Genomic DNA, 12,509 nt, shown 5'->3' on the forward strand with positions numbered 1-12,509 from the left:
GGTGCCTCATCAAATCAACAGAGGCGTGATGCGTGGTGCAGCTAATGTCACGTGAGTCTTATCGTAATTATTACCCTCATCAAACGGATCCTCCAATGCTTCCTCGACCCGAAATCGAGCGGGTTGGCGGCGTTCAACCCGGTCGAGGTGTATACGTACCCACCCCAACTACGAAACTCCGCGCGCCTTCCCGCCTCGGCTTCCTCGAGACGAAATCAAAACCCTATACGTCTCTTCCGCTTCCCCAAAATTCATCTACTCTTTTCGGTTTCTCCAGTGGATTATACCTGGAGACGTCACTACCTTGGAACCCTGGATTTGCGCAACAAGTACGTTCTTGGAGCCAGTAAATAAATTCTTCGAGATTGTCGATGGGTTCGGTTTCCGATTGTTGGAACATCCGTATTCCTTCGCAAAGATCGGTTTTTTTCTGACACGCTGTTACTATTGGAGGAATATTTTGATTGAATTAGGTCGTTTTAGTTGAGAATTTGAGGGTTTTTTGAGAGTTTTGAAGCACAAGTGTGATCTCATAGGGGAAAGGTAGGTTTTTGGAAATGGAGAATATGGTTGGTCAGAGCTTGGAGGAAAGCCAGCCCGTTGATCTCTCTCTGCATCCGTCTGGCATTGTTCCCAGATTTCAGTAAGTTCCTTGCTTCCATCTCTTTCCAGAGAAAATTATTTAGTTAGTACTATAATTTGATTGCGGAAGAAAAGTTTCATATGTTTTGAAAATATCAAAGTTTATGAATCATGGGCTACACGGACCTCAAGAACTTAGCAGCAGTGTCTGACGCCCGGTATTTATATGAACAATTTGCAAATATTCTGTTATCTTTACTGCATAACTATTTTACTAGATGTCCATGGGCTCTTCCTATATGGTTCGTTGGTCTTTTTTAGGAATATTGTTTCGACGGTAAATTTGGACTGTAGGTTGGACCTTCCAGCCATAGCTATTCAGGCTCGAAATGCAGAGTACAATCCCAAGGTATGCAGAAAAAAATTGTTTAAGATCATGAAGCATATTATTTTTCGTTTTGTGATTTACTGGTTGCTTCACTATGTTTCTCGATCCTAACTGAGTTTTTTGTCTTTTTAAAGAAAGCATACTGAAAACGAGATTCCCAAATTCTTTGCTTGCGATTTGGCCTATTGATTAGGAATCTCTACCTCTAGTAAACAAGCTTCAAACTTTTGAGTCTTATATAATGTTCTCAAATCCAGAAGCATATCTGCATTGTGTAGAGTTCATGTCAGTTTGAGATGCATATACTATGACTGTTAAACAAAACTTGACTTAATTAATAATCATCTCAAGATTTCAAGTTTATTGACCATTATTTGGCACAAATATAATGGCCATTATTATATGGCTTATTTGATATCTGCATATATGTCTTTTAAAGAAAGCATACTGAATATTCCTAAGTTCTTTGCTTGTGATTTGGATTATTGATTAAGAATCTCTACCTCTAGTAAACAAGCTTCAAACTTTTGAGTCTTACATAATGTTCTCAAATCCAGAAGCATATTTGCATTGTGTAGAGTTCATGTCAGTTTGAGATGCATATACTATGACTGTTAAACAAAACTTGACTTAATTAATAATCATCTCAAGATTTCAAGTTTATTGACCATTATTTGGCACAAATATTACGGCCATTATATGGCTTATTTGATATCTGCATATAAGTCTTTTAAAGAAAGCATACTGAATATTCCTAAATTCTTTGCTTGTGATTTGGATTATTGATTAAGAATCTCTACCTCTAGTAAACAAACTTCAAACTTCAGTTTGAGATGCATACTTTTGACTATGACTGTTCAACAAAACTTGACTTAATTAATAATCATCTCAAGATTTCAAGTTTAATGACCATTATATGGCACAAGTAATCTTAGTTGACAAAAATTACTTGATAGAGCTTAGAACAAATATCTTGACATCCTTTCTAAGTGATCTTTTGGCCCATTATTTGAGTGATAATTTCATGGAACTTATATGTAGATTCTTATATGTTTGTGACCATCCATTGGTTTCTTTTAATTTGAGCATCATTGTTTTTACCTTTAACATTAATTTATTTGTAAAATTGATTTGTGCTAAGATTTGCTGTTTGATTTTTTTTTTCTTTTTTGTGCTATTTTAGCGTTTTGCTGCAGTCATTATGAGAATAAGAGATCCGAAAACCACAGCTTTGGTATTTGCATCTGGAAAAATGGTAGGCGGAACTTATTATGTACATATACATCACTTTTTTCTTACCTAATTTGTTCTCTTTGGTTATAGTATTTTTTATTATAATGGTTTATGCCATGATGTTATGCTATCATAATTGTTACTCATGTTGCTTATTTCTGTTGGTAGTTAGAATTTTTATGCTTCATGCAAGAAGAAAAAAAGTTTTACGCAAGAACTCTCTACCTGCTTTTGCTCTTTTTGTTTGTTAAGGACATTGTCATGCTGCAAAACTTGCAAAGCTGGTGTTTGAACTGGAAAAGAATAAAGTATCTGTTAAAATACAAAGATAACCTGGTCCTGCGCCCTTGTGAAATATTTGTATCATATGTATGTTTGGCTTAAATGGCATAAAAGAAAACGATAAGTATAGAATAACAATGTTACTTTGGTCAGATGAAGTTTCGAACCTTCAATCTTTTGGTGAAATGAGAGCTGCAATTTTTTGTTTAAACATACATTGAAATCATGACCTCTAAAAAAGTGCTTCCCTTATGCATCATGGACAAGTAACAAAAGAATGTCATGCTAATTTAATTGATTGGCATTTGCAATACACAGTTGTTGCTTTTCTTGTATTTTTATCTTATATGATGTAATTTCTGTTGTCTTAAGGTTTATAACCATGCAAAAAATTGCATATCTGAAGGTTTACGATTATAGACTTTTTTTGTATCCCTTGAGTGCTAATCTCTGAATTATAGGATTTAATTATGATTTGTGAACATATCTTTTAACATAGTATTTCCTAGAATTTGCCTTGGTTTTTCATTTTTGATCTTGTTTTTGTTGATAAAACTGTGAAGGAATGAGCTTTTCTTGGGTTAACAGAACTTTAAAAATTATGCCTAGTTCTTATTCTGTTGACATTGCCGTGAGTACTCTCAGATTCAGATTATCTCAACCTTAGGTTTGTTTAATATACAATTGGATAAACTAAATAAATTTGCTCCAGTGTAATATCTCTGAGTGATATTGGAAACTCATGTTACTATTTCAGTTAAAGAATCTATCATCTTTCATGATCTTTTTATCCTTTGATAAAACATTGGTGCTTGTGATCTATGATGAGGATTACAATGAAGATTTTGCTCTTTTTGTCAGGTTTGTACAGGAGCAAAGAGCGAGCAGCAATCAAACCTTGCAGCGCGGAAGGTAGTGATTACTTTGATGATATTTTCCATTCTCAAAATTGGACCTTATGCTTACAGTATGAATTTTAGAGTTTATTAGCTGGTTTGTAACCTGTGCAAAGAGCAATGTTAGATTATTATCATTAAAATCACTGATGTTATCACTTCTTCTGGTTTTCAGTATGCTCGTATCATCCAGAAGATAGGTTTCCCAGTTAAATTTGAGGTATTTAGTCATGTAATTTAAGTTCCTGGTGTTTTCTACTTTCCCCCTCCCTTTTTTTTATATTATATCTCCTTAGATTTCTATTGTTTTTCGTTGTGGCATATAGAATTTCAAGATCCAGAACATTGTTGGTTCATGCGATGTAAAATTTCCTATAAGGCTTGAGGGCCTTGCCTATTCTCATCAATCTTTCTGTACTGTAAGTTCATTCTTTTATACGCTCAAGAAAAATTTATTTCAGTTGTATCTTCATATGGTTTCTTCTTCTCCATTCCAATTTTCTTTGGTTTCATAGTGCAAACACATTATACTATTCCCAATTTAGGCCCAGATACCATGCTCATGGGTTATTAATCAATCTAAATTAGTAGGTTGGTCAAAATCAGGATGCTGCATCTATTAAACTAACTCCAGTATGAACACATGTAATTGCTCTCCTGAGGTTGATACTATATCAAATATGATGAACCAACAGAGTTTTGTAACATTTGCTTCCTTATCGCACTTATAGTCTTACACATTGTGGGTCTTTTTTTCTGAGAGCAGCTGCTTGTTGCCTATTAACAGTATGAACCAGAGCTCTTTCCTGGTCTGATCTATCGGATGAAACAACCAAAGGTTGTACTTCTCATTTTTGTTTCCGGAAAGATTGTCCTCACTGGTGCGAAGGTGATGTTCTCAATGCTAAAATTCAAATGTAACGTTGCATTATAGATATCTACACCTTTATTCATGATATTTGATCTGATTTAGGTGAGAGATGACATATACACTGCATTCGAGAGTATCTATCCGGTCCTTAAAGAATTCATGAAGATATCAACGGTATGGAAGATTGTTGCAATCCAATATGTGCATGCTCACATTAAAATAGAAAACTTGTGTGACTCGAAACAATCTTGGCCTAGTGATAATCAGCGATTTAAAAAGGCGCTCGGGCGAGGCGAGGCGAGGCCCGAGCGCATCGCTAATCTCCCAGGTGGCGCGCTTCAAACAGGCGCCGCCTGGGCGTTTGCCCGAGCCTAGGCGCTGGGCACTTCGGGCGAGCGCCTGGGTTAACCAAGGCGACCGAACCAGGATTTTAGCTCTGGTTCGGTCTCCGATGGTTAGTTGGTTCAATCGAATCAACTAAAATTGTTATAAGTGACAACCAAACCCTAACCCACGCCGCTGCCGCTGCCGCTCCCGATCCCGATCCCGATCCCGCTGCTCGCCGCTGTCGCTGCTCGCAAATGCTGCCGCTATCGCTGCTCGCAAACGCTGCCACTGTTGCCGCTCGCGCCTCTCGCTGCTCGTAGCTCCTGCTCCCGCTCTCGCTCCTGCTCCTGCTGCCGCTGCTCGCCGCTGTCGCTGCTCGCAAACAATGCCGCTATCGTCGCTCGCGTCTCCCGCTGCTCGCCGCTCCTGCTCCTGCTCCCGCTCTCGCTGCTTGCCGCTGTTTCTGCCGCTGTCGTTGCTCGCTGCTGTTGCTGCCGCTGTCACCGCTCGCCGCTGCCGTTGCCTCCTTACACTCCGCTGCCGCTGCCGCTTCCTCTTTTCTCAGTCAGCAGGCTCAGCACCCTCTTGCACTTCCTTCTTCTTTTGTTAACAATATACAGTATACTGTTAATATTGTTAGGTTTATTTGAAATTATTAATTTTCAATACTGTTAATAGATTTTCTTAATTTAATAGTATATTTTAATTTAAAATTTTAAATAATTATATTTATTAATTATATATATATATATTTTTTATTTTAGCGCCTCGCTTCGCTCGGGTGAGCGCCTGGGCGAGCGCTTAGCGCCTCGGGCGTTTTTGGACCTTGGCGCCTTTTGACGCCTAGTGCCTTTTAAATCACTGGTGATAATCTACTAGGCCAAGCATAGAATTTGGTCTTGCTTGAAACCGTTTCAACAAATGATTTATAGCCATTGGTAGAAATGGAACCATCTGTCAGTAATGCTGTTAGCTATACTTTAATCTTTTGTTTGATGAAGCATCTTTAAATACTTTCAAACGTTTATTGCTATGCAATTGGTGAAGATACTCAAAAGAAGTCTGCAGAGATGGTTACTTATAATCCAAAATCATCAACATCAGCAGATAATTTTAGTTCTTTTGTGTTTTTGCTTCCATGATAAGTCAATATTAGTTTTTCCAGTATTGTTGGAGTGGTCTTTGACCACAACTGCTGCATCTTTTATATTCATACATGCTTCTGTGGTGCATTCGCTGATTGATGCATTGTGTGTATGTAGTTTGGTGAACTGTTTAATTAAAAACATGGTTGCCATCATCATTCCAATAGCCATGACGAAGACTTTTCTTACAGTTTATTGAAGTTGGGTATTGGAAACATATCTAGAATGTCTCACTAATGGATTTCTCTTTTCTCTGCCTCATGGTTATGTTTATTTTTCAGTTCATGAAAGATCTTCTAAATTCCTTTTTCTTTTCCCTTTCCCACCAAATTTATCTCTTATGATATTTTAGTAAATTCTCATTTCCATTATATCGTTGTATGCAGACACAATCAGGACAATGAAGCAGGTCCAAGTGGCTTTTTGATAAGTTGCTATAATCCATCGACTGTACATATGAAGGATCGTTTAGGTAGATGCTAGAGCTCATTAAAGACTTGTGAATTCTGGTTCTTATTGAGAGTTTGTGTAGAATTTTATCATACAAATTATAATCAATAAAAGTCACTTCTCTTGTTAAAAAATTGTTGCTTTGGGCTTTTGATTCTACATGACAGAAAAATCTGTAGAGTCACTACTTACTCTGATTTGTCATTTGGCTCATCTCCAGCATAAGACCAATTCATGATCTCAAGCATTCATTGACTGGAAATGTAGATAGCCAATTGATAATGCAGCCTTTGGTTTCCTTTCATCATCAAGAGAAATTTTCTGTGTCTGAATAGCCAATCTAACTTACCCATTTCCGTTCTGTTGAAATAAATCACTGTACAGATAGTTAAAGTATATGATTACACCCTACTCTGTTGCCAAGTTATGACACTTCATCATAAAATCTATCTCTTGGCCTTATCTAGTCCATTGTGGCAAGATATTTCTTGTGAAATGTCTTGAAAAGATAACATACACCCTTTCCTTTGATACAAAAGACACAAAGGGAGGAAAGAAAATTCTAGTCAACAAATCTTTTGGAAAACTGAAACAGTGGTCCAAATAGATTGCCCTACAGAAGTGCAAGAAGACTAGTGACTTGTTGGTGCAGTTCCCCAAATCCAATTCCATTTCCTGTCTTTAATGCAAGGATAAGTTTTCATGTCCCACCATAAAAACATGGTGCAAATCAAGCTTATATTTCTTCCAGCTATAAAATTTATCCTACATTAAGCCTTCCCTTCCAACAGCACCCACTCACTAGCTATCACTACTTAAACACCATAATTCACATACTAAGTTCCCCTCCAAAGAAAGCAGGAGTAGCCATGGAGGTTGAGTCAGTCAAGTGTGAGTGCTGCGGGCTGCAAGAGGAATGCACCGAGGGCTACATAAGAAGTGTGAAGGCCAGCTTCGATGGCAAATGGCTGTGTGGACTCTGCTCTGAGGTGGTGAGAGATGAGTCAAGCAGGGGGAGGAAGAAGAGCAATGCAGTGGAGGAGGCTATAAGGGATCACATGTTCTTCTGCAGTAAATCTACGTCGAATCCAGCAGTTGGGGTGGCTGATGGCATGAGACAGATGCTGAGGAGGAGGTCCGGAGAGTACGAATCTACATCGAAGCCACCTGCAGTAGCATCTCCAAAGAAATATGGAAGGATGGGTAACTCATCTCAAGTAGGAGAGAACTCAGCGTTGTTCTACTGAGTAGTCTTAGCTTTTTGTGGCTGAGAAGTTTCTTTTCTTTCATTTCTCTTCTTTGTTTCCTTTGTCGTGCTGCTTCTCTGCAATGAAAAGAGGATTTGCTCAATGAAGCAGACACATTCTGAGGATTGCATGAATGTTTCAATACATTTGCAGGTGTTGCATTTGAATTGAATGACTGACCTTTGTCTGATGAGTGATGAGAAGTCTAGTTTCTGATGCCTTGGTGGCCAATCAAAAACCTTTTTATTATTTTCCATGGAAATACAAATTATTTATGTTCCAATTACCAGATTCTGACTGACTGACTGACTCTTCATCAAAACTTTCATTGGACAATTCTGAAAAGCCTTTTATTTACCTTTACTTCTGATACCCTTTTTCTGGACACTTTGTACTGATTTGTTCCTTTCTCTTCATTTATGTAAAATTTCAGTTATTTCAATTTGGGCACTAATAATTTATTGGAAATATTTTAAACTTTGTTTTTTCCTAATCCAAAACCTGAATTCTGAGCACTCAGATTTCCCCTCCTTATATATTATTGGATTATGTAGCTGTGTATGACTACAAACAATGCTGAAAAGATTTGAGGAACAAAATCTAAATGCTGCCCCATTTAGATTTGGTAATCAAGGTGTCTAAGTGGCCTTGAAATCATCATGATGCAAAGGCCAGGTTGATTATAAAGTAAGGCAACAAGAGCCCCATTGTTGCATCAATCAGTGCCCATTAGGTTCCACAGTGAGGAAGCATGATTGCTTCTACTTGCAAATCATTGACCATGTTCCATTTACCTAATAAAAGGAGTTGCTGGTGTCACTAACAGAGAAAGCATCTGCTGCCATTACCCCCACCTACTGCAGTAATGTGTTCCTCAGAATCAAACATTGTTCATGAGATGGAAAGATCACAAGAAGTCACTAGAAGAAAAGGAGGCATGGACAAAAGTTTTAGATTCCTTATTTTTTTCCCCAGTGAATTAAGCCAAAGTAAAAGATTCTTTTTTTTGTTGTTGTTGAGGATATTGGATTATTTGCAACCCATCCAAGGCTTCATCACATCAAACATACATGAGATGGAATTAGTTTCTCAATTCCCCTTTGAAATTTCTTATCATTTTGACCAAATTTTTTGGATTATTTTGAGTCAGTGACATGTGAAAGGGGGACTGTGACAGAAATTAAATTGCAGGTTCTTATCCACATCAGAACGTTTAATGGTCTCTTTCAGCGAGCAGTTCATCGCATTCTTTTCTATTAAATGAGATGATATTTTACCTCCAACCTTAACCTTCTCTCTTACGCTGACTAAGCTCCACGTCGGAAACAGATCTACTACAAGATTGCTTATCTGCATAATTTCTTGTATCCATTCTCCAATGAACAGTCGATTAGGAGAAGTCGGTTCAGACCGGTCAACTATGACACCTCTGTCGCACAGATACCGCTGAGGAGACCTATCACTACACACTAAAAACGAAGAACGACAATGATATGCTAACAATACAATCCTTCATCCACTACATTATGAGATCACATTAATCCGATCAGTCCGAGCTATCACTCTCATGGCCAGCCAAGTGAAGATGATGGGGGTGCTGAAAGAGTTACGTTTGCTTGGAGGACTTTTAAGGTCAAAGACAACATGAATCAATCACATTGAAAAGTTCAAACATATACTGTGGACACAATGAATCCTTCCTCGCCGATTTCCACCTGTTTAAAGTCAAAACCAACTCACAATGAAACATTTGAGATTCACCTTGAATTACTGGTTGACAATGGCTGATAAGAGTAGGAGTGGGAAATAATTCAGCAAGTTATCAGTGAACGATGTCATGAAACATTAGACAATTCAGCTACACCGAAACAGTACTCGAAAGGAAATAAGCAAATAAGCAAATTACTTTGACTAAAATACTTTCTGTCGCAAATAACTCGCCCTTGTTTCAAGATAGTATGGATTTGCGATTGTGAAAAAGTACGAGTTTGATGAACACAAAAAGGAGAAGAGCATTTAAAACTAACACCACATCAAATCATGTCCGGACCACAATTTGGCGTACACGAGCTCATCAGCCAAATAGTCCAGGTGGGTTCACCTGCTTGAGGAAACATAGTAACCATCTCAGGCTGCAGAAACACCTGCATCTTTGATTGATTCACGCCAAGCATATTCTCTAGCTCCATCCTTGTCGACAATCTTGATCACAAAGTTTGGAGGAGCAACAACCAGTCTGGATCGGATTTCAATGATACACTTGTCAACTAAGTCAATAGCTTCCTCTAATGACATCCCGCTCTTGTAATGTCGGTCCATCATCGATAACGTAAAATAGGATCCATAACCAAATGCGCCCTTGTCAACTTTGTGGAGAGTAGCAATGTAATCGATATAGTAGAGAGATGGGCCAATATTCTTGTCATATCCAGCCAGCAAAATATTAACAAAATATGGATTCTGGGAAACCAAGAAGACGATAAGGCTTAAAATTCATGACATCCGATCCCAAATAAACACTGATTATAAAACGATTGAATAATTACAAAAGCAGATTCTCGAAAACAAGAGATCGGTACTTACAAGATGTGATATGAAGCTCATCATTACATACTACTTACTAATGAGAAAGTTACTCACGTATCGAGTATCAGGATAATTATCTCTAGTGAATTTCATATGCGGTTAAGTGGTCGAAGATTCAAGTCCAGTTATAAGCATCTAACATGCATAGTTACGGAATAATTATATGGGAAAGAGTAACTTTTTTATAAAAGGAAGTAGCAAGATAACTACCATTGTCTATCTAAAACAATATATAGCGCGAACAAAAACTATGCTAAACAAAAGTGGGGTAAACATATTGGAGAAAATAAATTATTAAGATATTATCACTTAGGAAGACACATTTTTGTGATACTGATTTACTAACGTCGAACCAAAAACTTCTTAAACCTGGTAAAATTAACGCAAACTTGTAAGATTCTATGGCTTAATGAAGAGAACTCCTTATGCTGACAAATCCATTGATGACTTCCATGTCTAACAGGTATCTAGATAGTTTGCAGCCACCAAAGGTCAAAGAGATTCAGCAAAGGCGGTTGAGATAACAAAAAAAAGCAAAGTTATAAAAGTGTTTTGTGGTGAAAAAGAAATTTGTAAAATTAAGAGACTCTTGCATGGGTTCCAATAAAGGTTCAACATTGTAAATAAGGAATGTTTTTGCAGGGCCAATGTTAAGCTGCGGTGGAGGTTGCCTCAGATCTCTATGTTGTTTGAGATTTGGCAGCTGCTAAGTGACTCGAGCAGTCCTATTTTTAGTTTCTTTTTCCAATTTTTGATGAAAGCTCAAATGCTAAGGCAAAATTAGTGGTTAACTTGAAACTCTGAAAGGGATTATTCCATTTTGGTTGATGGCATGAGGTTTTGGTTATAACTCCTGACACTAACCTCTTTTAGAAGCATGTTGTGTGCATTTTGCTTAAATATAACACACAAATTTAACATAAAGCAAATCTATCTTTACTTTTTCTTTCATGCATTGATTTAAAGCTCAGATTTTATGGAACATGATGGTAATTAACATGAAACTCTGAAAAGGTTTTCCCATTTTAGTATATTATTTTGCCAACTTTTACTTCAAACTCATGACCACTAACCTGCTCTAGATACAGTTTCTCTGCATTCTGACTTCAAACAAACCCACAACTTTGTGTTGCAAATGAGTTAATGGCATAATCATCTAATTCTTTTCTAGCTAATAGAATCTCAACTCCAAAATGATCACTTGCAGTTCTCAAAACTTAAGCACCTAAATCACTCGTATCTATAGAACAACCTACCCAATTATATCATCACCCTAGTCATGTAAATCACAAATAACCTTAAAGGCATAAGTAAGAAAGAGAGCTGACACAAAAAGACCGATAATCCCACAATCTCATCACTGATTTGGTCGCTCAAATCACTTAGTTGGCTTCGATTTCAATGATCAACCACATTGTCTTACCAATCAACAATCTACGTCACGAAAAAGAAAGAAGAAAGAAATTTTGTTGATTCGGTTTTCCCTAAATAGAAAAAAAAGAGGAAAATTGCGCATCGCATCACAACGACAGATCAAGGATCGATATATCGAATGGAAACCCTAGAAGGAGGGCAAACGGGGTAAGAAGGACGGACCTTGCGGAGGGCGATGGCAAGCTCGCCGCGGGTGAAGTTGGCAGTGGCGGCGGTGGTAAGCGGGATGCCATTCCGGAACTCATAGAGGTGGACGTTCTTCTGGATGTACTCGGTGAACTGCACCCTGCCACACACAGATCACGGCCGTCGGCCGGCGAATCAGAGGGCACGGACCGACGAAGAGCGAGAAGAGAAAAACAAATGAAAGATTAAGGGGATGGGAACGGACCGGTCGCCGGCCTCGCCGGAGGCGCCGAGGAGCTTATGGGAGTCGAGGATCATGACCTTGTCCTCGTTGGACTTGTGGACGAGGATGCTGTGAACCGCGGAAGTGTCCGCCGCCACCAACGCGAAGCCGTCGCCTACCAGCCCGAACACGCACTCCATTTCTTCTCGATCTCTCTCTCCCTCTCTCTCTCCGTAGTCGGTGAAAGAGGAGGCGAAGGAGGCTTAATAGTGTCGCAAGCGATCGAGTTGCCCAAATCGGAGAGACTTGGGGCACAAGGCAATGTGGGCCGGGTCGGGTGCAAGGGCGAGACCCAATTCGGATATGGGCTTGGGCTTGGGCTCGGATTCGGATTTGAAGGGGTGTGGCTGAACCCAATTCCTAAATTAGGGGGAAAGGTCAACTTAGGTTCTTTCTATATGATCGAAAGCAATACAAAAAGATGGATCCATCTATCTTGTTTCTAAACTCAGCATTGGCAAATTATAATTCAGTGATTTGTTCCAATTTAAGATGAATAGATTTGTCATATTCAATCTATGTTTAATGGTGTCGTTCTCAAATTATTTTTATGCAAAAATAATCTCGAATGACATCACATTAAGTGTCTTAATAAGAGGATATGATAAGAAATATGCACATTTGGTACATTATAATATATGGGTTTAGCATGATGAAAT

The 12,509-nt window shown here is 38.3% G+C and overlaps 3 protein-coding genes across 3 annotated transcripts; 2 read left to right on the forward strand and 1 right to left on the reverse strand.

The window, feature by feature from the left end:
- The first annotated feature begins 222 nt into the window (after positions 1-222).
- On the forward strand, positions 223-7,040 carry LOC135651179 (TATA-box-binding protein 1-like). The gene is made up of 10 exons (XM_065171063.1): positions 223-329; positions 537-643; positions 904-991; positions 2,154-2,225; positions 3,347-3,397; positions 3,557-3,601; positions 3,708-3,800; positions 4,169-4,270; positions 4,355-4,426; positions 6,111-7,040. Exons 2-10 carry the CDS (start codon positions 558-560, stop codon positions 6,126-6,128), a joined length of 627 nt encoding a protein of 208 aa, XP_065027135.1. The 5' UTR covers positions 223-329; positions 537-557; the 3' UTR covers positions 6,129-7,040.
- Positions 7,041-7,043: 3 nt separating this feature from the next.
- Positions 7,044-7,600, forward strand: LOC135651392 (uncharacterized). Its single transcript, XM_065171457.1, has 2 exons — positions 7,044-7,377; positions 7,575-7,600. The coding sequence occupies exons 1-2, from the start codon at positions 7,044-7,046 to the stop codon at positions 7,598-7,600; spliced, it is 360 nt and encodes a 119-aa protein (XP_065027529.1).
- A 1,707-nt stretch (positions 7,601-9,307) lies between these two features.
- Positions 9,308-12,046, reverse strand: LOC135650474 (proteasome subunit beta type-2-B-like). The gene is made up of 3 exons (XM_065169844.1): positions 11,833-12,046; positions 11,604-11,727; positions 9,308-9,881 (listed from the first exon to the last, which is right to left on the reverse strand). Exons 1-3 carry the CDS (start codon positions 11,988-11,990, stop codon positions 9,549-9,551), a joined length of 615 nt encoding a protein of 204 aa, XP_065025916.1. The 5' UTR covers positions 11,991-12,046; the 3' UTR covers positions 9,308-9,548.
- Between the last annotated feature and the right edge of the window lie 463 nt (positions 12,047-12,509).

The sequence above is a fragment of the Musa acuminata genome, chromosome BXJ3-10 (genome assembly GCF_036884655.1).
Source record: "Musa acuminata AAA Group cultivar baxijiao chromosome BXJ3-10, Cavendish_Baxijiao_AAA, whole genome shotgun sequence".
Lineage (NCBI taxonomy): Eukaryota > Viridiplantae > Streptophyta > Magnoliopsida > Zingiberales > Musaceae > Musa > Musa acuminata.